The 27,360-nt window shown below is 30.3% G+C and overlaps 5 protein-coding genes and 1 pseudogene across 5 annotated transcripts; 1 reads left to right on the forward strand and 5 right to left on the reverse strand.

Annotated features, from left to right (window-relative positions):
- Window positions 1-312: 312 nt before the first annotated feature.
- Window positions 313-3,562, forward strand: LOC124937915 (endoplasmic reticulum oxidoreductin-1-like). Its single transcript, XM_047478246.1, has 10 exons — window positions 313-583; window positions 667-798; window positions 904-1,153; window positions 1,257-1,367; window positions 1,829-1,947; window positions 2,356-2,460; window positions 2,545-2,747; window positions 2,863-2,986; window positions 3,055-3,248; window positions 3,330-3,562. The coding sequence occupies exons 1-10, from the start codon at window positions 425-427 to the stop codon at window positions 3,331-3,333; spliced, it is 1,401 nt and encodes a 466-aa protein (XP_047334202.1). The 5' UTR covers window positions 313-424; the 3' UTR covers window positions 3,334-3,562.
- A 53-nt stretch (window positions 3,563-3,615) lies between these two features.
- LOC124937914 lies at window positions 3,616-8,171 on the reverse strand (annotated as a pseudogene).
- A 1,559-nt stretch (window positions 8,172-9,730) lies between these two features.
- On the reverse strand, window positions 9,731-10,684 carry LOC124939850 (CASP-like protein 2A1). Its single transcript, XM_047480304.1, has 3 exons — window positions 10,458-10,684; window positions 10,258-10,381; window positions 9,731-10,189 (listed from the first exon to the last, which is right to left on the reverse strand). Exons 1-3 carry the CDS (start codon window positions 10,667-10,669, stop codon window positions 9,905-9,907), a joined length of 621 nt encoding a protein of 206 aa, XP_047336260.1. The 5' UTR covers window positions 10,670-10,684; the 3' UTR covers window positions 9,731-9,904.
- A 393-nt stretch (window positions 10,685-11,077) lies between these two features.
- On the reverse strand, window positions 11,078-15,006 carry LOC124938084 (elongation factor Ts, mitochondrial). Its single transcript, XM_047478456.1, has 9 exons — window positions 14,867-15,006; window positions 14,420-14,717; window positions 14,141-14,313; window positions 13,883-13,972; window positions 13,131-13,305; window positions 12,499-12,680; window positions 11,718-11,843; window positions 11,446-11,534; window positions 11,078-11,365 (listed from the first exon to the last, which is right to left on the reverse strand). Exons 2-9 carry the CDS (start codon window positions 14,712-14,714, stop codon window positions 11,317-11,319), a joined length of 1,179 nt encoding a protein of 392 aa, XP_047334412.1. The 5' UTR covers window positions 14,715-14,717; window positions 14,867-15,006; the 3' UTR covers window positions 11,078-11,316.
- A 960-nt stretch (window positions 15,007-15,966) lies between these two features.
- Window positions 15,967-18,422, reverse strand: LOC124939706 (myb family transcription factor PHL13-like). Its single transcript, XM_047480151.1, has 6 exons — window positions 18,055-18,422; window positions 17,168-17,244; window positions 17,024-17,063; window positions 16,753-16,891; window positions 16,355-16,442; window positions 15,967-16,254 (listed from the first exon to the last, which is right to left on the reverse strand). The coding sequence occupies exons 1-6, from the start codon at window positions 18,410-18,412 to the stop codon at window positions 15,967-15,969; spliced, it is 990 nt and encodes a 329-aa protein (XP_047336107.1). The 5' UTR covers window positions 18,413-18,422.
- Window positions 18,423-20,883: 2,461 nt separating this feature from the next.
- Window positions 20,884-22,589, reverse strand: LOC124938753 (ras-related protein RABB1c-like). Its single transcript, XM_047479254.1, has 5 exons — window positions 22,339-22,589; window positions 21,925-22,064; window positions 21,551-21,838; window positions 21,400-21,468; window positions 20,884-21,183 (listed from the first exon to the last, which is right to left on the reverse strand). The coding sequence occupies exons 1-5, from the start codon at window positions 22,382-22,384 to the stop codon at window positions 21,091-21,093; spliced, it is 636 nt and encodes a 211-aa protein (XP_047335210.1). The 5' UTR covers window positions 22,385-22,589; the 3' UTR covers window positions 20,884-21,090.
- Window positions 22,590-27,360: the final 4,771 nt, after the last annotated feature.

Consider the following 27,360-nt stretch of genomic DNA (forward strand, 5'->3'; position numbering starts at 1 on the left):
AAATGATATTACATAACACTATATATATAATCACAATTCATAGCGAAGTAAACAAATATATCCGACGTTCTTTAACCGAAGCAGACAGGGACCCCGTGAAGCGCGCGTATCTCTCTCTCTCTCCATAATCTTGACTTTGTTGTCTGAGGGTTGACGGTGAGTCTGCCAAATCTCAAAATTCAAAAACCATTTGCTGTAAAAATCTCAAACCCTGAAATAATCCGCCCTCAGAAATATCTGAAATCCCTGAATTGAAATGAGATCATCGGTATCTTGAATGATTTCGATTTCATTCTGTGATTTTTCAACAAGTTTATCTATTTATAAACAGGAAAGATTTAGGGTTTTGGCATTTTCTTGATAACACAGAAGATTTATTCTTTCAAATTTTGTTATACTCATTTCAGGTCTTAGTCCAATTCGTATGGTCATGGTGGAAAGGAAGCCCGCGGGGAAAAAGGACCAGAGCAGCAAAAAGTGGCGGTGGATTGTCGGAGCGGTGATCGCGGTCTTGATCGCCGCCGCAGTCGCCTCTTCCAGACATTCCTTCTTACATGCTAATAAATCATGCAGCTGCGCCAAGGTTCTCTCTTTTACCCCCTTCATTGCTGCCAATTATAATTCTTTCTGTGCTTAACTCTGGTTTTCTTTCTCATATTTGTTCAGGATTCACGGAAATACACAGGTATAGTGGAAGACTGTTGTTGTGACTATGAGACTGCTGATACCATCAATGAGGAAGTTTTGCATCCATTGTTGCAAGAGCTTGTCCAAACCCCATTCTTTAGATATTTCAAGGTAATATCATTATGAATGGTATATAAATCATTCATTGATTTTCCATTTGTTTAACACCATGTATAGTTTTTTCCATTTTTCTATATTAAGCATGGGATATGACAGGTTAAGCTATGGTGTGACTGTCCTTTCTGGCCTGATGATGGTATGTGCCGCTTACGTGATTGCAGTGTCTGCGAATGCCCGGAAAATGAATTTCCCGAGCCTTTTAAAAGGCTAGGGCTTCCTTCGGATGATTTGGCTTGCCAAGAAGGGAATCCTCAGGCTGCAGTTGATCGAACACTGGACAATAAGGCTTTCAGAGGATGGAGTGTAACAGACAATCCCTGGACTAATGATGATGAGACTGATAATGGTATTGGTTTTGTTACCCTTTGTAAATATATTTAGTGGTTGCAACTTTATGACAATATTGTTTGAATACTGCTTCAAATTCAAATATTACTCTTCTTTTGCAGCTGAGATGACATATGTAAATTTGCAATTGAATCCTGAACGTTACACTGGCTATGTTGGTCCGTCTGCCAGAAGGATATGGGATGCCGTTTACTCAGAAAATTGTCCAAAATGTAAGTTAATCTTGGTTCATTATTGATCAAATTGAGAATTTGCTATTCAGGGTTGTATGAAAATTAGTTTTCTTGCTCAATATCTGCAATCAGATTAGGAAGGTCGATGTTTTCAATCTAAAGTTTCAAGGCTATGTTTGGATGTGTTCAATCTAAAAAATCATATACATTCAATTCCATTCGAATTGTAAATCCAATTTCAACTCATTTTAAGACATCAAACAAACATATAATTTGGAATTAGACCCCAATTGCAATTCTGCCCGAACCAGACATAGCATAAAGGTCTATATATTGAACAACAAATGTCTTTTCTGAATTTTTATGTTGGGATATATTTCTTCACTAAAACATTTTGGTGTGGATATGGTATTAGCTAAGGTTTTTTTGGGTCCCCTTTTCTAGTTTCTTAAAAGATTGAGATTCCTTAGTTTTTTTTTTTCTGGATGTTGTGCATGCAGATTCTTCTGGAGAGACTTGCCAGGAGAAAAAAGTATTGTACAAGCTGATATCTGGTCTTCACACTTCAATTTCGATCCACATAGCTGCTGATTATCTTCTTGACGAGGCTACTAACCAGGTTAATTTTCTGTCTTGTATCTGTAGTACATTTGTCTCTTAATCCCGTTTCTTCTTATCAATATTTGATTATGCAGTCAAATTCTCCATTATGAGTCTATAGTTCAATGCTTACTCTATCTGCCTGCTATCTCTTTTCTTTTATAATTCCCCTCTAGTTCTCTTAGAATATTCAAGACCCTAAAAATTTAATTGTAATCTCATGTTTCCTTCTGTCGTGGCTCCAACTAGGAGGTGTAATAATGTTAAATGTTGATGTAGGCCAAAGTAATCTAGGAAAGAGTTTGTAGGAGTTTGAAACGATCTTACTGCAATAGAAATAAGTAACTGGATGTTGTTGGAGGTAGAACCCTAAATGCTCATGCTTAGGCTCACCTGAAACTGTCTAATTATGTTTTCCCATTTTCAGTGGGGGAACAATCTTCAATTGATGTATGACCGTGTTCTAAGATACCCTGACCGTGTCAGAAATTTGTACTTCACACACCTCTTTGTTCTGCGAGCTGTGACAAAGGTGCGTTCTTGCTGCATGAGAATGACCATTTGGAGAGAACTGATCCTTGTTATGAGGTTATTGATTTGGAATGTGTGTTTTCAGGCAAAAGAATACTTGGAGCAGGCTGAGTATGATACGAGTAACCATGCAGAGGATCTGAAAGCACAGTCCTTGTTACGTCAGCTGCTTTATAACTCCAAACTAGAAGCTTCTTGCCCACTTCCTTTTGATGAAGCTAAACTGTGGCAGGGAAAAGGCCATCCTGAATTGAAGCAGCAGATTCAAAAGCAATTTAGAAATATCAGGTCTTTCTTTATTTCTTGTTTATTAGCACACAAGGTTCAATTCTTATTTACCATAGAGTGCTTTTATATCATGGTTGGATTGTTGAGTTTTGTATTTTTTTTTCACATATTGCAGTGCCCTGATGGATTGTGTAGGATGTGAGAAGTGTCGTCTCTGGGGAAAACTTCAAGTTCTTGGTCTTGGCACTGCCTTAAAGATCCTCTTCTCTGTTGATGACCAGAAACTTCCAAATCAACCTGTAAGCAATTTTTGTCACGGAATATTTCGCCTTGTCAAACAAGTACTAATATTGACTTTGCCTTGCAGCTTGAATTACAGAGAAATGAAGTCATTGCTTTAATAAACCTGTTAAATCGATTATCCGAATCCCTCAAGTTTGTTCGTGACATGGGACCTTCAGCCGAAAAGATAATGGGAGAGATAACATCCGAATCTTCAGAATCTTCAGATGAACAGTTTGGCTTATTGCATAGAATTAGGAATTCAGCATTCTTTCACAGGTACTAAATATTCAGTATTGCAGTTAATACAGGTATTGATGATGACTTCAGAATGACAATAAATATGATGTCTCTTTTCAGGTAAGAAAAATGCCATATTCCATCTTGTAACAACACATTTGTATCAAATTTGCGGAAGGCAACAACAGAGATATTTGAAGATAAGAACTGTAGAACTTTTGGAGAATTTAAAAATACTGGATTTGACACCTCAAGTTAGTGTGTGTGGTAGATGTTAACTGTAGCTCCATGAACTTAGAAACGTGACCATAAACAAGTTTTGCAATATACAAATACTGTGTTTTTTTTCTATTGCTTGAAGATCAAAAGTTTTATTTTATTTCACTGGTCTTCAAGTCTTTGCGAATATCCCAAAATTGCAGTGAGAAATCCAACCAAACAAATCAGTTAAAGTTATTACACGAGTTGTTACAAGCCTTAAGATAAAAATGAAACTTTCTTGAAGATCAAAAGTTATGACCTTCTAATAGAAGAGTTTCATTAAAAAAAATCCACAATGAAAACCAATTGATGAGGGAAATCACTCATTCAAACAAAGCAAGTTAAACAAATATGTACATGGTCCAAGATAATAAAGTGGGATGATTCATTCTTACTACTATCATCCAACTGATTTCGAATGAATACTGCAACTCTTAGCATGATGGTGAATGAGGGAGGATCATATATTCCATCCTCTTTCCTTGTCTTTGTGGTTTTGCTTCGGCTGAATATCTTTCGTTGCTCGTCTGACAGTGTTAAGCAACACTCTGTGAGCCATTCTTCCCCTGCCTCCAATAGAGACTCTAACCTTTTCCATCCCCACATTTAAACCTCCTCCCCTTTTCATCTGTTGGTGCACTAACATAGGAGACCTCATCTGCATATTATTCCTCTTAAGGCTTCTTCTCAATAAGCAGGTTCCTATCACCTTCTTACCACCCCCATCATTCTTGGGACTATTATCCCATTGTCCAAATTCAGGAAAGCTTGTTTCATCATTTTCTTCATCCTCATCGTCGGCCTTGATAGTTGGCAATGGTGTTGGCATTGGAAGTGGGAACCTAGCAGATGGGAGAGGAATCAAAGAACTCCGCCTAGGAACTAGGCCAGTCATGGGAATTCTTTGTATTGGACATAAAGAGGCTCTACCAGTACTCTTTGGCACTTGTTGCAGTTTTTGTTCTGCATTCTCTTTCTCCATGGCATCATCATCATTTTCATGTCTGAATTTGGTTAATGTCGGAATTTGGTTTAGCTTGGTTTCGTTTAAGTATTTATAGTCACCTAGAGGTCTAGCGATAAGTGGTGGCCTTGAGAATGAATAATTTGTCTCTTCTTGTTGTTGCTGTTCTGCCAGTTTTGAATCCACGTGCTGTCTTGCCAGTCTTCTTTCGATCATAAGTTGTGCTTCTATTTCCCTTACCTGCAATAAGAACTCAAAAAATTATTATAATGTTTGATAAAAGGTTAGTGTAATGCTTCATCACCTTCTCCTGCAAACACTTGTTTTTGAAGTCTTTTTCCTTTAGTTTAACATCCAGACCGTGAATTGTATCCTCTAGCTTCTTGATCTGAAGATCTTTTGTCTTCATGTCAAGCTTATTCTTTTCTGCCTGAAACATAAGAAAAAGGGACTTTATTTGTAAGTTCATACATTGGGAAAAGACTGTTACTAAAATGCAATACAATACCATCTGTTTGAATTTGAAGAGCTCTGTGCTGTCCAATTGTTTCTTTGCAGCACCCAACTCTACTCCCCTCACCCTGCTTGCAAAGTTGAGAGAGCAAAGTGTCTCGCTTAAGTCATTCTCGTTTGGACTTATTTGAACAAACATCAATGTCTTCGAGTCTCCTCCTATAACAAAAACCAAATCAAATTATTATCTCCATTTCTATTCATCATTTTTTCTCAAATCCAAATCGATAATCACAAAATGCCTTGTTATATATATATTTTTTTTACCCAAAGAATCTTGGAGCAAATGGGTAAGCTTGGAGTTTCTGTAAAATGCAAAAAAAAAAAAGTTAGGAAAAGAAAATTTCTGAAAAATTTCTCCATTGAGACAGTTTGAGTTAGTTACCTGAAAGGTATGTGTGTGCTTTTAGTTGCAAGAGCAGATATAACATCTCCAAGTGCAGAAAGAGATCTGTTAATGTTTTGTGTTTCTTTTAGCCTTTCACCTTGTACTTCTGTTTTGGCTATCCTTTCGCTTCCTGCCAAGTCCACAAGCCACAGCTTGCTTCTTGTGCATTCCCCGTTTAACAGATTCTCCCCCTTCACCATCACACAGTGTATGCTGCACTTAATTGAATCAGTTCAAACCATTCTCAGGATTTTGATTAACCAGAATTAACAAACAGTTTAAAATATAACAAACCAATGGGATCGGCTGCTTTGCTCATTTGCATTGGTTGATCCAACTGCCCTTGCATTGTTACCCGTCTCCAAAACCTCCCAAGCTTCATTAATGTCATTTACTGAAGCTTCAACAAGTCCAGGAACATGATGTATACCCTCGCCCACTTGCCTTATTTCTAGCCTGTTAGTACCAAACATTGAGTTTTTTTTCTTGGAAAAGGAAAAAGAAGAACATTATAATTTAAACTTACCTCTTTGTCCCAGATGCTAACAAATCACGTATTTGTTCGTTGTATACCTCCAACACGCTTACAGTAATTTCATATTGGAACTGTTCTTTCCTCTCGTTGATGATATGGAATAACTGCTCAAGAGTCCTGAAGTTAACTCCTCGTGCCTGGTCTGTACCCACCATAGTAAATGTTTTACCTGTTCCTGTTTGACCGTATGCAAATATGCACACGTTGTACCCATCTAAGACTGATGATGCAAGTGGAGCCGTGTCCTCAAAAACATCACCTGTAAAATAACAACAAATACTATTAACAGTTGTATCGAATTAAATATGTACATGTTTATGTTGATGTTTTTGACTCTGTTTTGACTCCATTGTCATGTTTCAGTTACCTTGATTTGCTTCAGGACTGAATACACGATCAAACCTGAACAATTTCTTTGGAACGCCGTTTGATTTTACTGTTAGTTCTCCATCATTGGCAGCTTCAAATTCGATCGCAGTTGAAGCCCCAGAAGCAATTTCTTCAGGATTCATTGGCCTGCACCTGCAAAACACCCTTATATTTCCTGCAACATGTAGATTTAGTTGTTCACTCATCTGGACATGGAATAATATAATCAAGTGTAGAAAGAAACCGAAGAGAATGATTGATGGTACCTTTCAACTCCAATATTTTGTTGTAATGTTCTTTACGCTCTTTGTCCGCTTTCATGAATTTAAGTTTAAGACTTTCATGTGACTGTATTCTCTGATTCACTACCGAGAAATCAAGGCTTTAGGCATGAAATTATTTCAGTGCAAAGTTTAAGAATTATAGAAATGTGTAGAGCTTACAGTTTGCCTGAATGATGGAACCCATGTCATTCATATCAGCCAAACACTTCTTGTTATATAGTAAGGCCTCTTCTGATAGTTTGATTTGCTCCAATTTCAGTATCTGTTAAATAAGCATCGTCAAGCAAGTGTAATTTGAACATTAAAATGACAATGATTAGAATGTTACCTTCACGTTTCTTTTCATATCCCTTAAGGATGAGAACCACTTGCCCTTTTCTTTCACTTGTCCCTCAATAGCAAAAGCTTTTCATGGGTAAAAGGAAAAATCAACAATTAGGTCGGTTCAGATCAGATTAGTCTATCTTAGACTAGTTGTAGCACACTTACCAAGCGATCCCACGTGCATAGACTTGTTCATGAGCTCATTATGCAAATCTTTTAAAGACTTCAATGCTTCTTGACATTTTCTATCTTTGATTTCATTATCTCTTTTCAGATCCACTACAGCTTTCCTCAGTTCTTCTAGCTCCTCAGCCTGAAACTTCTTAACTCATGTTAATCTTTGGTGCTAAATACATTGTTTTTTCTTTTTTTTTCTTTTTCTTATGTGATATACCTTTGATTGTTCAGCTTCAATTATCGGTGAGCGTGTTGGAAGAAGCTCAAAAGAACACCCCGGATGCATTTCTTCTTCAGCTTCTATTTGCCAAGAAGGAGAATTTGAAACAATTGGAGTTTCTATACTGTCTTCTTCCATTTCATGCCCGTTTATACCATTCTCTAAAGACAATTCTATAGAAGCAAGCTTCTTCTTCAGAAACTTTGGTGATTCCTCGTAACTAATTGCTGGAATATCAGGTGAACCGGCGCAGACAACCAAATCCGGCGATGTTAAAGAAAAACCCAACATTGTTTGACCTAATTAAACGCAAGAAAGAATGAGAGCTTGATTAAACCCTAATTCAAAATCTACCCAGTAAATATGACAAGCTAGATTTGAAATATATCCTACCATCGATGAAATTCTTCTTAATTAGGTCACTTGATTCTCCGTCATACCACCGTACATCTAGATCGCACAAAGGTCACAGCTTCACGAAATTGATCTAACGAAATAACATATTAGGGATTGAAAATTAAGAAAAATACCGTCATTTGCATAGCATGGAAGAATGAGATCTCGATCTTCCATTTCCAGAGGTTTTGAGCTCGTTGTAGCGGCGGGATCTGCATTATAGTGAGAAGTAATTAGCAAATGGGGACAGTTTGAGTTAAGAAAGTGAATTTTTCTTTGCTCGTTACCTTGTGAGTATGAATTTCGTTCGTTTTGCCAAGAAACGTCTGTTATGAGAAGCGGATCATGCCATCCATCGTCTTCCATAATAGATAAGGTGGGAGATCTGAAACTTTTTGGATTTAGATAGAATGAATGAATTATTTGAAAAGATAGAAAAGAGAAGAGAGAGAGAAGAAGAAGAAGAAATGGGGATGATAAAGTTGCTACGAGGAAGAAGCTTTGATTTCGGCTGATAGCTAATTGTGAGTGTTTGAAAAATAGTAGAAGAAGACCGTTGAGTTTTTGAATTTTGGATTTCTGTAACTGGTGTAAGAGAATTTCAAATGGGCCTAAATGGGCCCTCCCCTTCTCAATTGCATCATTTTACAAAAGGAAATATTCCATTTTTGACTTATTTTTTTTTTTTTTGCTTTTAAATTATTATTTTATTTATAGTAATTTTAAAAATATCTTAAATCAGCTTTACACAGTTTTATAAAATTTTATCAAAATAAACTATAATTTCTTTTAAAATTTAATAATAAATATGCACATACAGTGGAAAGAGCGATGAATCTTTAATTATATAATAAGAATTAGGATCATGTTAATATAATAAGATCTTACATAAGTTTTGAAAATAATTATTATTGGATCTAAATCTAATCCTCGATTAAAAATGATTAAATAATTTAATAAGTAAATTTGGCCTTGAACTTTGTACTTATGTACATTGTTTATTTGACTGTTTTCACTTTTCACTGTGTTACTTGAGACTAATTAAACTTTGTAAAAGTAAATAAGAACTGCTCATTTAAATGTCAAGCCCTCTTTACAAATTATTCAAGAAAAACAGTTTGTTCATTTTTTTTAATTACTTTTTTCATCCTACTATTGACCGTTTAAAAGATTTGAGAACTTTAATTATGTACGATTTTATTAGGACTTATTTTTTCTCCACATATTATGAAATTTATTTTTACTATTGTCAAGTTTAATTTGTTGTTTTGTTTAACTAGAATTCTCCTATTAATCACTATTATTGACTTTATATATATAAATAGAGTGGGGACGGCTTAATTTACCGTACAAACCACTATGACAGATTCAATATCATATATGTATTTTTAATGGTAGTACATAAAATAAATCAGGTTTACAAAATTAGGGAATTAGCCTTTGGATTTTTGTTATTCGTATAACCTAATTATTTGAAAATAATCATACCGATGGTAATTTTAAGAATATATAAAATATTTTTGGTAAAAAGTATTAATATATAATAATAAAATAATAAATAATAATTTAAAATATAAGTATTTTAGTATTTTGTTTAAAAAGTTGAGTGATTAAAAAAGTGTAAAAATATATTTTTTAATTTAAATAATTCAAATCCAGAATAAAGATAACATCAACTAACTAGAGGTTTTTTATCTTTATTTATTAGGATAAAATCATGTTTTTATTCCAAAACTAATTTATCGCCTCAACAAGGGAATTAACTTTTTTTTATATATTAAAATATCAAAATTATCTTTTATTTATTTTTAAAAAAAAAATTACTTTTTATTATGATATTTGCAGTTCTTCTCATCTAGGTCAAACATGTAGATTGTTTTGGGACAAATCCCATTTTTTAATTATTTTGTTTGATTATGAGATTTGACTAGGGAAAATTGATGAGATAGGAGAAAAATAATTATAAAATTTGATTGATAATGAGTTATTTGAATAAAAAATGTATTTTTTAAATATAATGTTTAGCTCTGTTCTTTTGATAAATATTTTCTTAATTATAAACTTATTAAAGTAGTTAAGACAAAACTAACTGCTGAAATATCACAATTCTTACTGATCATTATGTGATTAATTTACATAATTCTCATAAATTTAGAATACAACACAAACACTAGTAATTAATCTTCCAAAACATAATAATTATTATCATGGATGGATTCAATCATATTTCATATCTCCTCTTTTCTTCTTCTTCATCTTCATCTTCATGTAATAATATTACCATTCTCCATTCCTTTTCCACCAGCCACCAGGGGAGGAGAAACAGGGGCATCATACTTGCTGAAAAGTCTATAAGAAGATATAAGTGAAAGTCCGGCAAAGCAAACCGCCACCACAAATGTAATACTTATAGCTCCGGTAGCTTTCCGGCAAAAGCTTCCAAACGAGCTACAAGCTTCACTCCATGTCACTTGGCTGTCTCCACGGTATGCTAAGTAAGCTACTTCCGTCGATACTGATCCTGCCGCCAGGATCACATAAGTCAGCACCTGCAATTTTTGTTTTTAAGGTTGTTTGTTTTTTAATTTACTAGTGGAAAAAATAAAAAAATAAGAACCTGGTCGAGGAGGAAGAAAGTCCAGGCTCGAGACATGGTTGAAGGGTATTGGTGAGGCACGGCGGAGACAACAGCCGTGAGAAGTGAATAACCAGCGCATATGCCGTTTGCATGAACCAGATACCTTTTTAAGAAAAGAATAAATGAATAATCATAAGAAAGATAAAAAAAAAAACATAGAGAGGTAGGGGATTAGTTACTTGAAAGCTCCGAGGTCGGAGTAAGAGATGGAACCGTAATCATTAGTTTGAGAGTTCTTGAGCATGATGACAAGTGAAGTCACACAAAGTCCGACCGGAAGAAGTCTAAGGAATGTCTCCACCGTCCTCATGGGTGTCGGTTTCTGATCATTCTCCCAGCCGGTGCCGTCGACTTCTAGAGCTCTCTGGTCATGATTTTTCTTCTCAGCCATTGTCGTTCTGAATTAAAAGTTGTCAATTTTTTTGCATATTAAATAAAGGGAAAGGGGGAAGTGGGGGCAAATGCATTAGATGAGGTTGTTGGGAAGGCATTGAATAAGACTGACCTAAATCGTAGCCACACCCCATACCATACACAATTACCCATAAACACGTTTTCCCATTTGCATGGATAAAACATTTTTTTTCTATAGTTTATGAATTCATTTTGAAAATTATAGTAAAAAAAACTACTACTGTTAAAGAAGGTTCAAGAGAAGTCTGAATCATATAACTTTAACTTTTACCACAATTCCCTGTGGTCACCATCCACCACCTGTCGGAACAGTTCATCACATCACATCACAGACCATTATAACCACATAAATGATTGGTTGGGGTTATCTTTAATGCATATATAATAGTGCAAATTGGTATTTATTTTTCATGATTTTGAAACAAATTAAACATGTCTACACTACACATCCTGTTTGAATTGTTTAATGGATAATTAGAAGAAAAAAAATAGGGTCCCAATCTGCTTGAGCAATTGTTCTTTGGGCACACAAGTAGATCTATTTATATTTATTGTGTTGATTCAAAGGAGCCTCAACAATAGTTCAATACAAATCGTTACAAGGACCGTCAATGTCAACTACATTTAAGCAACTTGAGCAACGTGTTCATCTTGTGCAATGGAGGCAGCTTCTCTGCATTTTATAAGAAGTTGGAATTAGAAACATATTGTTGTGACAAAAAATTGGAATGATTTAAGAAGCAAGCAAAAAACCTCTCAATTCCTTCTCCAACTTCTATTCTGCAAAAGTTTCCAATTTTCACAGGTGAACCAACTTCCTTGGATAGATTGTCCACCAGAGTCTGACAATAACACATTTAAGAATCAATTTTGCTCATCATATTCATATTCTCTACATTACAAGGACAAGCAGAAATATCTTGAAAGGAGGGAAATAATGAAACAGTGAACCACCGGGGGTGTTTGGGTAAAGCATTATTATGATTTCTTTTCTTTAATTATACGGTTGGTTAGTTCTTTCATACCTTGACATTTATGGCATCATTTACAATAAACTTTTGCTCCATCAGAACTACTTCCTCGTAGTATTTTCTCAGACGGCCTTCCACCATTTTCTCTATGGCCATAGCAGATTTCCCTGTACTTTCAGCCTTCAAAATAGAAACCCAACTAAGGGGATCAAAATTTACAATTTTGCAAAATTAACTCTAAATCAAGATGTGTAAGTTCAGCTTTTTTGGGTCTACCAGTCACTACAGTTTCATGCTAACTCAAGGTGAATTTTCGAATACAGATTCCATCAATGTACAAACAAACAAACAAAAAAAATCCCCCAAAAAAAAATGTACAAACAAATAAACTTGGTAATGACTGGAAAACAAGATCTAATTCATTATAACAACATTAATTACACGATAGTTACTCTCCCCTACAGAAGTATCAACAAGTCCCAACAATAGCACTAAAAAAGACTAAACCAATATTCAATATCCCAAAAGAAATCTGGCATAACCCATTAAATTGCATCAAGAAACCTAAGAAATTATTTTAAAAAATCATATTTTTCAAAATAGTCAAACACCAAGCTAGTACCAACAAGTCCCAACAATCATTAATTACACGCTAGTTACTCTCCCCTGCAGAAGTATCAACAAGTCCCAACAATAGCACTAATAAAGACTAAACCAATATCCAATATCCCAAAAGAAATCTGGCATAACCCATTAAATTGCATCAAGAAACCTAAGAAATTATTTTAAAAAATCATAGTTTTTCAATTTTAAGAGTCAAACACCAAGCTAGTACCTGCGACTTGAGAATCTCACGTTCATTCTCTAGCGAATCGGAAGACACGAGATCTTTTGTTAAGAATAAAGGCTTAGCTGCCACTACATGCATTGCCAATTCAGAGCCAACCCGCTGGAGGGCATCATGTGGAACATTCCCATCTGTTTCGAGAGATAAGATTCCAGCAATACGTCCCAAGCCTGCAGTTAGAGCAAAAAACTATAGCCTTTAACCATACCAATTGTCATAAAATCCAAGAAATTATAAGCTTTAAGCCTTCTAATATCATGACAGGAGGTTTACATTTTTCATTTAAAAAGTTTCAACATCTCTTAGCCTATGTAGGGATGGGCATAATTAGAATTTGGATTACAATTCAATTATTATGTTTGTAAAATTGCAATTCCCATGTAAAAAAGGTTGGAATTGAAAATTAAAAATAATACACATTTCAATTCCATATAGTTTCAATTCAAAAACCTTATTTTAAATAATCAAACAAACAATAAATTTGAAAATGGACTCTAATTCGAATTCCAATTTCATGGTAACCAAACATAGCCTAAAGAAAATGTTTCGAATATGTCATGTAAAGAGCTAGCATAAAATCAATAACAATGCAAGGTTCTACATCCCAAACAGTATTCTACCTGGTTGAGGGCTTGTATGGAGATATGTGGAAACTACACCCAATGAAGAAGTTGACATAGCAAAGCTCCTCCTCACTTTAACATTCTCCCCCATCATTGCAGCTACTTCTGTGATTGCAGATTTAACAGTCATCTCACCGCTTAGTTTAGGATGTTCGAGATTGATCTTTAACTCCTGTCCAAATGAATAAATCGAGGAGGAACTCTTTAGAGCTCTAAAACTAAATTGAATTTTTGAAAGGAATGTTAATATTACAAAAAATAATCAATCTTTTAATCAAACTTTAGAACATGTGCACCAAAAAATATACGCATCACAGAAATTTCTATATGAATAAGATAGTTAGAAAAATGTCAAAACATAGCTACGAATTTATGTTATGGACCTGTCAAATGTTTTAAACATAAACTCCAGCTACTAACCTCAGGAGGACAAAGCACAACTACATCTGAAGTCACCCCATTCCAATCTCAACAGACAATCAGTAAAAGGATTATAGACTTAAGAAGTTACTGGGATCATAACTGCAAAACTCAAATTCGTCCTAGTTTTAGAAAGGTAATAGAATCTGGGAGTAAACTTATTGAGTTTTAGAGGTAAATAATAGCTACAGTGTAACAAACATTTCCATTTATTAGATAGGAAATAGTCTTTCGCCATAAAAAAAAAGCACAGAAAATTATCTTAATTAATTGTGAAAGCTAGCTTTAGAACTATTTAGACACATGGCATAAATATGCGGAACTATCACCTCCAGATGATCGGGTCCAAAAACAGAGGTCCCAGAAACCTGTTGAGAAGAACCTTCAACCGACAAAGCCAATTTTGCCAAAGATAGAGCCTGCAAGGATTTTTACAAATGAGAGATCAATGTATTCAACATGAAGTTCAAAACAAACATAAAGGAATACATTATGTAACTATGAAAGACATATTTTCATGTTTCCACAAAATTAACGATTTTTTTTCTGGTTCACATGAACTACTATATTAGTTAACAATCTATTACCAGGTGTTGGAATATATCATTTCTTGCAACAAAATCAGTTTCACAATTCAATTCAACAACAGCAGCCTTTCTCTCATTCTGTGCCAGTGCGAGCAAACCCTCAGTTGCAGTGCGTAATGACTTCTTAGAAGCAAGAACCACTCCTCTTTTCCTTAGATCCTTCTGTGCAGAATCTGAATTAAGTATTTATATGTAAGAAGAGATCAAATATTTCCAATCCAAAAGGCAGCAAAAACATATTATAGTCAAACAGAAGAAATACAAAAGTCAAGAACTTGCCAATATCCCAGTTGCATTCTACAAGAGAAGCTTTTACATCTTTTATAGGAGCACTGGTCCTCTCCCTCAACTGCTTTATAAGACTCATTTGATCTGAAGCCGATACTTGGGAAGCATATTTTCTAAGAAAGAATCTAAACTTAGGGTTCGGATTTGTATATCTTTCAAATTCCCTTTCAGCGGTATAACTTCCACGCAATGAATAGGTAGAATAACCTGATCCACCATTAACGGGACGGCTTAATGTCTTGTATAGAGATTGCAGAGGCTGTCTAGAGCCTCGAAAGAGAGCCATCACCTAGGAAAGTTCGAAACAATGATAAATCTGTGTTAGTTCATATAAACACAAACATGTAAAATTAAGAAGAGAGTTCAGAGAAATGCCACAAATTTTCAAGGAAATATTGAACAGAGAGAATGAAATAAGGTAATTTCATCCCATGTTACCTCCTTTCTTAGTTGTCTGAAAATTGACTAATTGACGGAGGTGGAGGACGAACCGTCGGCGGCGGCAACTGCTCTGTAAGGGAGTGAACGATGACAAAAGAAACTAGTTGGGCTTCTTCTTTTCACATAATCAATACAAGTTGGGCTTTTCTCTTCTTCTATTCAAAAGCATTTGGCCCATCATACACACACATAATATATAATTCAATACAAATTGGGCTTTTTTCTTCTTCTATTCAAAAGCATTTGGCCCATCATACACATACATAATATATAATTCAATACAAATTGGGCTTTTCTCTTCTTCTATTCAAAAGCATTTGGCCCATCATACACACACACATAATATATAATTCGAACATCTTTCTAACCTCACAATTTATAACTCTTTAGGATTAAAATTTATAATAACTTATTATGTACTTGACATTTATAAATAAAGAAATTATGTCACTAATTTAACTACACAATTTCAACGAATTAAGGTTTTGACTACAGATTTTTTAAAATTTGGTAGTCAAGTCTCTCAATTAGCTAAAAATCTGTAATTAAATTAGTGATATAGGTATTTTATTTATTTATAAATATAACGTAAATAATAAGTTAACAAAATAGTTATCACAAAACCTCATCTTATAAAGTGTGAGGTTTAAAAAATATTTGAAATCTCATTTTACCCCATAATAAGAGCTTAAATCTGACCATTCAAAAAATATTATTATCATGTTTCATGTATAGGAAAAATGATAAAAAATAGTTTAACTCTAAGGATGTAACTACACAAATATAATAATACGATATAAAATAATTAAATAAATAATTACAAAAACATGACTAAGAACCCAATTCAATAGATTATTCAATCAATCCAACCGTCCTAGATGAATTTTCATGAACCTGGACATAATCTTGAGGATATAAATAATAAATCTCAGGAGTAAGAAAAATAATTCGAAAATAAATCTCAACTGTTTTCATAATCCAAAATTCAAATAAAAAAACAACAAGATCCGAAACAAACAAACAAACAAATGTAGAGAGAGTTTATTAAAGGAAATGACTTTATTTATTCAACAAATTAAATAACTAGCAATCCAATTTCAGATAGGTCCCATTGCAGATGGATCCTCCCCGGCCGGATTCTCAACCGCCCTCCCTCCTCCGGCAACTTGAGAACCAACCAGCCAAGACTGCACGCAGCTTGTAAACGAATCAGGACCCACCGGATTCAATGGTGGAGATTTCCCATTACAAGCTGCTGCCATCATCAATTGATCCTGCTTTTCTCGTTTCACTAAAATTGGATTTGGGAATCCCATCATTGACAAAGCAGAATTATCAATTCCCTTCTTCTTCATATCATCCTCAACCTCATCTGACTTCTCAACCTATACAAAAATATTATCGTGTTTATAAGGATGAATTCAGAAATTCGAGTTGGGTTATGCCTCGTTTCTACTATTATCGGCCCTTTAAGTAATTGCTTACCTTTACTTTCAGTAGTGCCGGTTTGCTAATTGGTTGTGCCACTAATTCTCCAGTCACCGGAGCTTTGTCTCTAGCATAATTAACCCTCCTGAATAATTATAGTTAATTATTTTAAATTTTTTAAATTACCGGGTATACAAATACAATATATATATATAAATAATAAAACACATTAAAATGTGAATATCCCTATATAACAATGAAAACCCATTGTTCCATTAAAATTATGATACGAATTGTCATAAGTTATCTGAAATCTAATTTGATCAACTTAAAGAAAGTTCAACTAGACGGGCTTAAAAAACCGGTAAACTTATGAAAAAGAAGATATAAGGTGTTAAAGAATTCAAATCACGGAAAGAATATAAAGTATTGTAACAAAATATACTAGGACGGACCTTGGTATTGAGGTTGATGGTTCGAGAAATGGTTTTGATTCTATGGCAATTGGCTGTTCCAATGGTCCCTGTCTTGGTTCAAATGGTTTTGGTCCCAAACTTGAAGATGCTATTTCCTTGAATTTTGCTGCTTTACGGGCTACCAATCAATCAATAAATAACAAAGACATTATTCAATATCAATTCTCTTTTTTAAAAAAATAAATTGAGAAAGTTCGAAATAGATAATATCTGAAAATACATGAAAAAATAATGATTTGAATCTACTTACCATCTTTCAGGGCTTTTTTGATAGGTTTAAGTCTGTATTTCTAAAGTAAAAGGAAACAAAATAAAAAACATTAACATAGAGCTTAATTAATCAATTAATTAATCCCTATTTGAAAAATATAAAAAGGGAGAAGAAGAAGAGTACCTGCAGGTGGCTTTTCAGCTGTGGAATAGTGAGTCCCGGAATGTTCATAACATGTTGGATATTCTTGGGGCTAGCCTCTACCAGATCATACAAAAACAAATATTATTATTTTCATATAAAAAATGTTACAAAGCTAATTGAAATAAAGATTAACTTAACATATATTTATTGCAAAAAAAAAAATGAATATGTTACTCAACATGAAAAGGAATAAATAAATTATTAAACAAATATGGTTAAGTCTCATACAAATGATCAGTTTTATATACATTTTTTGTTCTACTTAGTTCATTAAATTAATCATTTAGTAACACCAAATATAAATCAATACATTAATAGATAGTACTATTTTTTTTTTGAGAAATATTTTCAACTTCTTCATTTATTACTAGTATCTTTTTCAAATTAGTTCACAGCATATATAATGTACCCCCAATAAATGTAACTTACTCACTTGGAAACATTCACCATAACAAAGTAACAAAATGACTTACATTATTTCCAAAAACATCTAAATCAACCCACAATAAAAAGGTTTGAAAAATATTGTCTACTAATTATTTTAAATGATTTTTTCCCTTTCAAAATTTACGAGGACAAAATACGTACTCATGAGCGGATCTATGTTAGAACTCAATTGGGCCACCGTCCACCCCGAATAGGTAAAACTTACATTTATTCTCCCGTTATTTTTTTTTTAAATTCAACCCAACTCTAATTTTCAGAGGTCACCTGTTGTCACTGTATTCAGATATCACCTTAAGTTATACACGCAATAAATTATGCACACGTTATCTACGAAAAGTTATGCATATACACACATAGATATACAACGAACGATAGATCGATGATAAAGAAACTGAAAAAGAGAAAAGAAAAGTAATTACTGTTAGGGCCACCAAGCTGGTTGATAGCTTGAACAAATCTCGAATGAAGATGAGGATTCCATCGAAGTCGAGGTTTTGGTTCACTTGTCATTGACATGAGAGGATGATGATGAGAAGGAGGTGGAGGTGGAGGAACAGAGGAGGAATGAAGGTGCCGATTAGGGTTCAGCAGCTGTTGTTGAAACAGAGGACCATCAACATGAAGACGATTCATGAAATTCTCACGAAGATTGACCACATTCTCACCAAGATTCATCAAATTCACACGAGGATTCATCATTTGAAATCTAAACCGCTCATGAATAGTTGCCAAATTCAATTGCATCGCTCCTAGTTCACGATTATGAATTTGAAACATTCTTTCTCTCTCTTTCTTGATCTACAGATACAGAACTATAATCTCAGCCACACTCTGTATTTATACAACAAATTCTTATGTGTTTATTTGAAACAGATAGATAATAACACTTTTCTAATGTTATATTACAGAAATTCAATCCAAATCATTTTATATATATTATTTTATTTGTAAAAGTGAAACTCTTTATTAAAGTTTATTTTATTGATACTTTTATATTAAAAGATGAATAATTATTTTTTAAAAAAAATCTGTTCTAAACATTTTCTAGTTGGTTTATATGATTCTAGAGATTCTTAGGATATAGTTAAGATATCTCTATGTTATTATATAATATTACATGAATCTTTAATAATTACCAATATGATTTTTATGTAACAAAGTGTACAAATCAGTCACAATATAACGTAAAGAGACCGTGAGTGATTAATTCTATGTTAAATTTGTATTCATAAGACGTCAACAAATTAATTCTTGTGATCATAAAATTCTTTTGAGATAAGGATTTTATATCTTTTACGATCTGTATAGATATAGATATGTCTTTTTTTAAAGGTAAAATGCATCAAGTAAAAGTTTAATTCAAAAACTTTTATTTAAAGAATAAATACTTTAATTGAGGAGTGAGTAATATTATAATCATAAGTTAGTTGTAAATGTAATTTATATTATTGTAATTGAACTAAAAATGACAAATTAACATTAATTTTTATAAAAGAGATATTGTTTTGAGATAAGATTGATATCTTCAACATATTTATTTTAGTGTAGATTTTTTTTTGTTATTTCTTACCAATATTAATTTTAAAATTGTATGTTTTCAAAATTTTAATTATTTTTAAAAAATGACAATTTTTTTATGATAACAAACACACACAAAATAAGAAATCTTGAAAAGTAATAAGAAATCTTGAAAAGTATATTAATAGTTCATTTAGGGTGGGGGTGGGTCACATTAAATACAAAGATTTGCTTGTTGGGCCCACTTACTTAATTAGGCTTGAAATATTATTTTTTTAGTTTTCTTCATAACTTTTCTTGTTTTGGTCCTATCTTAATTTATTAAAACTATTTGAAAAAGTGAGAATCTGAAATTAATTTTGTTTGTGAAGGGTCTTTTGATATATAGCATTTTTATTAAGATAAATTATATTTTGGGATAAAATTTTATTTGGTTATTTGAGATTATTCTGGTTAAAAATTTATTTTGTGTTTTATATTAAAATTTTATATAAAATGAAGTATAATTTCTTTGGTATTTTAATTAATGAATTTAAATAATTTAATTCTAAGTAATTGATGATTGAAATGAGTTTACTTAAATTAAATCTAAATATTTATCAAACAATACCTTATAAAAAATATACTCATAAATTATATATTTTAAATTAATATTAAAAAGTAGTTTATTGATATCAAATTACTATTTGATAATAACTAATAAAATGAATTTATAATTCAAAATTTTGAAAAATATGTATATTTCTCATTTTTTAGAATGGTGAAGCTTGGTGGATTGAGAAAAAAAATAATGGGTTAAAAAAAAGGCTGAATTGGAAAAATCTCTACAAGACACATTTTATGCAATATTTTTAAAACTATTTTTTTAATATTAAATTATCTTTATATATAAAATATTAATAAGAAATAAATTTATAATATTATATATTTATTTGTATAAAAACTTTTCTTTTTTTTAGTGATATCTTTATTAAAAACTTTTTGAAAAGTGAGAATCTAAAATTATTTTTGTTTGTGAAGGCTCTTTTGATATATAATTTTTTTTTAAAGATAATTTGTATTTTGGGATAAAATTTTATTTGGTAAAAAATAATTATCTGAGATTATTTTGATTAGATAATTAAAATATTATTTTGTATTTAATATTTAAATTTTATATAAAGTATAGTTAGTTTGATATTTTAATTGACAATTTAAATAATTTTATTTTAAGCAATTGATGATTGAAATGAGATTAATTTAATTAAATCCAAATATGAACAAACAATACCTTATAAATTAATTTTACTCATAGATTATATATTTTAAATCAATATTAAAATGTAGTTTATTGATATCAAATTACTATTTGATAATAACTAATAAAATGAATTTATAGTTCAAAATTTTGAAAAATATGTACATTTCTTTTTTTTTTGAGAATGGTAAAACTTGGAGGATTGAACCAATAGGCCAAGAAAGGATTTTCATTACTATACTCAATTTGTTTGGATTTAAAAAATCTTTATGAGACACATTTTATACAATAATTTTAAATAAAATATAATTTTTTATGATAAAATTATCTTTATATATATAATATGAATAATATATATATATATATATATAAATATATATATATATATATATATATTTGTTTTTATTATATATAATGAACATATTATATTTGACATCTCCTGATTGGAAGGAATTCTAACACAGTTCAATAGATTATATTTGACATCCTTAACCGACCCAATATAATTGATATCAAATCCTTAGGAACAAAGATTTTATAGTGTTAGAAATTTAACATGTTAATGAACCGGAAGAAATGGCAACATTGCCAACAATGTAACAAATTGAAGGAAAACAAAAGCTACACAACATGTTCGAGAACCAATCGAGCGTAAAATATTATGCAAATACCAACACTCGAGAAGTGGACACAAATTCAACTAACTGCAGCAACCTCCTCCTTGAGCGGCTAAGCCATCTCTTCCAGCTGAAGACCCTGGAGTCCCACCATATCCAACTTTTATCCCATGAGACTGCAAAAAACCAATATTTTAGATCCCAAGTGTATAAAAATAATGATTTGATAAAAAAAAAGAGATTGATGATGAGATAATTTAATGGGTTGCTTGAGATTAAATTCAAATAACCAAGATCCTATAAGGACCAAATTGTGTCCAAAACTGGCTAGGGAAAGAAATCCTAATATTGGTAATAGACTAATAGTAATGATGCATATCTTATAGTATAACCTCGTTTGAGACATCAAAGACTCCGTCCTGTATCTTCTTGTAAATTGTAGCTGCTGTGCTTATAAATGCCTGCACTCGACGTAATTTTCATCAGAGGGAACACAGATCGATTAAAATAGAATCTCAAGTCCTAAAATGATGATGTATGTACCTCTTCAACATTCTGAGCAGTTTTTGCAGATGCTTCCATGAATACCAAACCATGTTCCTTTGCAAATTGTTCCCCTTCTTCAGTGCTTACAGCCCTTCTATGTGCAAGATCACACTTATTACCAATAAGCATGATAGTCATGTTTGCATGCGCATGTTGCCTAGCATCCTCTAACCAGCTAGCTAGGTGATTGAATGTTTCCCTTCTTGTAATATCATATACAAGCAATGCACCAGCTGCTCCCCTGTAATAAGATCTCGTAATTGACCTGAATGATTCTTGACCAGCCTGAATAACTTGCAAAGAAGATTTTCATATTAGAAAGATCAAAAAGATGTTCATATATTGTATAAACATTCAAAGCAATAGCAAACCGTGTCCCAAATCTGAAGCTTGATCGGTTTATTATCAATTGTTATCATCCTAGCCCCAAACTCAACACCAATGGTTAAGTCATGTACAGGTTGAAACCTCTTATCAGTGAACTGTAAAAGAAGACATGATTTCCCTACACCTGCACAAAAGTTAATAAAATTGATTTATAACACAATGTGATGCTCAAAATGAAAAAGATAAACGCTTTCTTTATCAGGCATAAACAATCATGAAGGCAATCAAACCTATTCTCATAAATCAATGAAATCAATTAGGAAGATATTATTTTTATTGATTAATATCAAGGTATTATAGAGATCGACAATTCAATTGAATACGATTGACAGGGATGAAGAAACCTCATCATCATCCAAATCTATCCAATCTGAGTGATATGAATGAGAATCGATTACCGGTATCGCCGATGATGATGTACTTGAAGAGGTAGGCGTACGACATGATCTCAGATCTTTGAATAAGCCAGCAGAAAACGAAGATATCCAATTGCAGAATATATCATATCAATCTAAGAGAAGAACTTCATCATATGTGGATCCGAATCGTCTTAATAATAATAATAATAAAGATTTGTTCAAACGAAAGCTTCTCTTCTTCGGACCTTCTTCTTCTCCCGGAGAACTCTGCAACTAAAAAGGGACACGCCTCTTTCCGTCGTAACTTTACTTCCGACACGTTCGAAAATAAAAATATATACTTTTCTGTATTTTTACTGTCATGAATATTTTAATTATAAGTTATTTAAATACTTATAAATAAATAAAATTGTTTATAATATTAATATATTTAATAATTAAATATTTTGAAATTATTTTTTACAATTTTTTGTTGGACATTTTTATTGTCTTAATTTTAACTTTATTTATATTTTTTTAAGTTTTCTAATATTTAATATTTTATTTTAAAATTTATTTATTAAAAATTAAATATATTTAAAAATAAATTTTATCTATTGTAAAAATTATATATCTACCCAATTCAAAAAAGTTAGCACGAAAACAAAAAAGTGTTTGAAAATTATATAATATTAAAAATAAAAACACATATAATTCTAAATATTTATTAATTTTAAATATTATAAATAATTTATTTTAAAATTTTAAAATTAATTTAAATTTTACAAATAAATTTAATTATAAGTTGAAAATTAATGTATTTAGAGAATTTTTAATATTTAAAATATGACAAATAAGTTGGAAATTAATGTATTTAGATAATTTTTAATATTTTAAATAAATAATTTTTAATATTTAAAATATGACAAAGTAAAAAGAAAGAAATTAGTAATATTGTAATTATTGTACTTTTACTATTTATTTTATGATTAAAAAAATTAAATATTACGGAAATTATTTTTATTATATATTCGATTATAATTAAATATAATTATCTTTAAATTAAATAAATATAAATTTATTTTTACAATATAAATAATATATTAAATATAAAATCTTGATAAATTGGATGGTTAGCTGCCAATAAATTATTATTTTATCAATTTTTTTAATGTAAAGTTAGAGGATCAACTATCACAGCATCTAATTCTTGTTAAACAGGTAAAACTAAAGATTTTTTCAATTTTTTTTTTATTTTTAGTCATGATTATTTTTAATTATAAGTTATTTGAATAATATAATAATGACTTCTAAATAAATAAACTTGTTTTTAATATTAATATATTTTAATAATTAAATATTTTGAAATTACTTTTATAACTTTTTTTAATTTTTATAACTTTTTTTAATTAACATTTTATTGTATTGATTTATACTTTTTATAGTTTTATAATATTTAATATTTTATTTTAAAATTTATTTATTAAGAATTAAATATATTTAAAAATAATTTTTATCTATGTGAAAATTATATATCTACACAATTCAAAATTCAAAAAAGTGAGCAACAAACATATTTGGAAATTATATAATATTAAAAATATAGATATTTCTATAGCTATATTACAAAAGAAAACAAAAAGACATATAATTCTAAATATTTATTAATTCTAAATATTATATACAATTTATTTTAAAATTTAAAATTAATTTAAATTTTACAAATAAAATTTATTATAAGTATTATTTGGAAATTAATGTATTTAGAGAATTTTAGTATTCAAAATATGAGAACAAAGTAGTAATATTGTATTATTGTATTGTCAATTACGATTAAAAACATTCAAATATTACGGAAATTATTTTACAAAATTAAATTATTTTTATTGAATATTCAATTATAATTAAATATAATTATTTTTAATTAAATAAATATAAATTTATTTTAACAATATAAATAATATATTAAATATAAAATTAATATACATTTCAACCAAATTTACAAATTAAAAAATAATTTTAAATTACACTTTCTCATAACAAATTATTTAATATATTAATTATTTTAAAGCATTTCGGCCATGTTTGATGTGGACTTATATAAAACAAGATTTGATTATTTTTAAGGGAGAAAAAGTCACAATCTTCAAATTTCAAATGAGTCACTCGCAGTCAAATATCTGACAATCCAATTAAAATATTGGGCTTCATGGCTATTTCTTGTGGAGGTTTCTACAAGCCCAAACCATAAGACATTTTATGAAAGATTCTTAAAATCACATTTCCAAAAGGATTAATCCATGAAATGTGTAAGATAATGCTTAAATGTGTATTCTTCTTATCATATCAATGGGTGTCCCCAATTAATGTTATATTTAAGATGATCCATTGTCTCATTATCTGTTTTTTATTTTGTTCTTGACCAATAATAAAGTGTTAAATGACTTGATGTGTAATGTTTATACTAATCATGCATTGCCATTATCAATATTAATTTGTGGAGCAGTCCCCAAGTAACACACGTTAATATTAATTTCTAATCATTCATTGTCATTATCTGTAAATCATGTCAACTGCATATTATATTATATAGATCTAACTCATTTCTAATTTAGATTATTATTTTTAATCTATTTTTGTGGGCTGGGAAAAGAAGAAAAAACTAAATATAACTTCTTTTGTGGGCTTCTCTTTATCATCCAAAACTTAGTTTATGATTAACATCAATACAACAACAATGTTAAACTCATAAAAAACAAATTAAGTCAATTTTTTTGAAAAATAAATATCTATGTATATTAAAAATGATAAACATAATTTAAGCACAACGATAATGATAAACATAATTTAAGCACAACGATAAAATAAATAATAAAATAAAAAATATAAATATAAAAAATGTTACTAAATATATTATCGAGCTCATAAGTAATCGAGAAGAACGATTAACTTTCCGATGAAATTTGTCGACTTTTTAAAATGAATATCAGAAAATATCATAATAATAACATTATGAAGGATACGAATCGTACAAATATGATTAGCGAATTATATATTTTTTACGGTTCATATATATATATATATAATGTAAAAAATATAAGATTTTACCAAATGCACCAGTGGCGGGAGCCTTAAAAACATGTCTATCTTTCTGTCTATCAATGGGCGCCATGGGACCACTTCCTTTGCACGTGCGCACCCATGACCCACCCACCACACACACCAACAAGAAAAAGACAATATTCATAATTTGTTTTTCTCATCCATAACAAACCAAAAGTACTCACAAATATAATTTTCATTCATTTCTCTCTAGTACATTTTACCATATCACCCAAATATTAGTTATTAATTTTATTTATGGATAAAAAATAGTTAAATACCGCCACACATTTTTATCATTGCATTTGATCTAATTTAATTAAACTAGATAACTAATTATATGTAATGAATTAAGTATGTACTTTCTTACTTGGTAAGAATGGTAAGAAGGAGAACTTTTTAATTAAGTTTGAATATAAGAAAGTATTTATTATTATATATATATATATAATATTTAATTGATTGGTTAATTAGTAGGATTAGCATGATTTCACCAATCTGATCATTTTTCATCCTAAACCACACATTTTGTGCTACAATTAGCTCACTTCCTTATCTCATGCCTTTGATATACTATTGTTGTATGCACCTCTCTTTCCTTATTTTCTTCCATTTTTATTATAACTAAAAATTGCATCTATGCATTCACTATTTAATTTAATTAATTTAATTTATCAGATCCAACAACTAATTATTATTCGATTTTTCCCAACTATTAATTGATGTGTTATTGAAATGATGAAGATGGTTATATTTATTAAAAAATAATAATAATTTAATTTACAAACTTGAGAACTGTAATAAGTAAATACAAATTAACCAATATAACTTTTCACCCTGCATCTTAACTAAATGTTTAAGAATATTAATAATAATGTTATATATATATATAGCATCTTAACTAAATCTTTAATAATAATGTTAACTTTTAAATAAAATGAAGTTTTTTAATATTGTTAACTTAATTTTAATAAGCTAGTATATTTATATATGTTTCTATTTTCATGAAATAATTGCTAACTTTTATAATTTTTTAGTTAGTCTTACATATACAGTTTCTGATAAATAATCTTTATTGTTAATTAACATTATTCAATATTAATTAATTTACTTTAAATTTTTTATTTTTTATTGTTAAAATAACTTATAATGACAGGATAATAAAATATGATTTAGTTAACAGTCTTACTTAAAAGAATTAAAATAAATAAAATCCTTTATCCCATATTTGTGATTAAAAGAAAAAAAAAATCTTTTAGCCCAGATTTGTGATTCTCAATACATATAATGCTTTAGTGAATTTCTACCGACCCTACCCATTCGTGATAATAACCTGATTGTTGTTTAACTATTAAATTGTTGAACGGATGGTGTGTCGAGGAAAAAATGATTATTTTAATATTTTTGAAATTTTATTATTATTTTTGAAATATATTTTAAATTATAAACCAAGGCCTGAGAAATTGAATATATTTCAAATTAAACATTATTATTTTTAATGTTTTTTTTATCAATTTCTTTTATATATAATACATTTATAAATATTTGATTTTAGTTTCTAGTCGTGTCGCTATTATGTCAATCGTGCCGAGATATAAAAAAGTTACATGGTTTATGGTCTCCCACCTAACAAGGTGATTGGTTAACATGTTGTGGCGAATTATCTCGTGTAATTAAGTGCATTACTAAAATAGTGTCAAACTTTACTATTATTTAAGAATCCATTCTCTTTCCCAAACCATTTTGATGCAAGTCCTATCATCAAAATCTTCTCAATTCTATTTTACCAAAATCTCAAACTCTTTTATAATAATTTTTATCTTTTATTAAAAATTATATATATGAAACAAATTACCTTTTCATTTTTTTTTATAAAAACAAAAAATGTATCATTAAACGGACAATTCCTATTTTTTTCTTTATCTATTTTTAATTTAATTTTATTTGGGTTATTTAGAAATAATTTAGATTATTAATTAA

This window comes from Impatiens glandulifera, chromosome 5, assembly GCF_907164915.1.
Source record: "Impatiens glandulifera chromosome 5, dImpGla2.1, whole genome shotgun sequence".
NCBI lineage: Eukaryota > Viridiplantae > Streptophyta > Magnoliopsida > Ericales > Balsaminaceae > Impatiens > Impatiens glandulifera.

Bases quoted from the DNA above. Each gene is read 5' to 3' on its own strand.
- LOC124937915 (XM_047478246.1), top strand. From the start codon at position 425: ATGGTCATGGTGGAAAGGAAGCCCGCGGGGAAAAAGGACCAGAGCAGC. The intron at 1,368-1,828 runs GTAAGTTAATCT...TTGTGCATGCAG, and splicing joins CTCAGAAAATTGTCCAAAAT to ATTCTTCTGGAGAGACTTGC. The intron at 2,748-2,862 runs GTCTTTCTTTAT...CACATATTGCAG, and splicing joins AAGCAATTTAGAAATATCAG to TGCCCTGATGGATTGTGTAG.
- LOC124939850 (XM_047480304.1), bottom strand. From the start codon at position 10,669: ATGGCTGAGAAGAAAAATCATGACCAGAGAGCTCTAGAAGTCGACGGC. The intron at 10,382-10,457 runs GTAACTAATCCC...TTTCTTAAAAAG, and splicing joins TCCGACCTCGGAGCTTTCAA to GTATCTGGTTCATGCAAACG. The intron at 10,190-10,257 runs GTTCTTATTTTT...CAAAAATTGCAG, and splicing joins CTTTCTTCCTCCTCGACCAG to GTGCTGACTTATGTGATCCT.
- LOC124938084 (XM_047478456.1), bottom strand. From the start codon at position 14,714: ATGGCTCTCTTTCGAGGCTCTAGACAGCCTCTGCAATCTCTATACAAG. The intron at 13,973-14,140 runs GTAATAGATTGT...AAATCCTTGCAG, and splicing joins ATGATATATTCCAACACCTG to GCTCTATCTTTGGCAAAATT. The intron at 13,306-13,882 runs GTGATAGTTCCG...TCATTTGGACAG, and splicing joins TTGGACCCGATCATCTGGAG to GAGTTAAAGATCAATCTCGA.
- LOC124939706 (XM_047480151.1), bottom strand. From the start codon at position 18,412: ATGTTTCAAATTCATAATCGTGAACTAGGAGCGATGCAATTGAATTTG. The intron at 17,064-17,167 runs GTACTCTTCTTC...CTTTTACTTTAG, and splicing joins AGCTGAAAAGCCACCTGCAG to AAATACAGACTTAAACCTAT. The intron at 16,443-16,752 runs GTCCGTCCTAGT...ATAATTATTCAG, and splicing joins CCATCAACCTCAATACCAAG to GAGGGTTAATTATGCTAGAG.
- LOC124938753 (XM_047479254.1), bottom strand. From the start codon at position 22,384: ATGTCGTACGCCTACCTCTTCAAGTACATCATCATCGGCGATACCG. The intron at 21,839-21,924 runs GTTTGCTATTGC...CAAGTTATTCAG, and splicing joins AGCTTCAGATTTGGGACACG to GCTGGTCAAGAATCATTCAG. The intron at 21,469-21,550 runs GTACATACATCA...CGTCGAGTGCAG, and splicing joins CTGCTCAGAATGTTGAAGAG to GCATTTATAAGCACAGCAGC.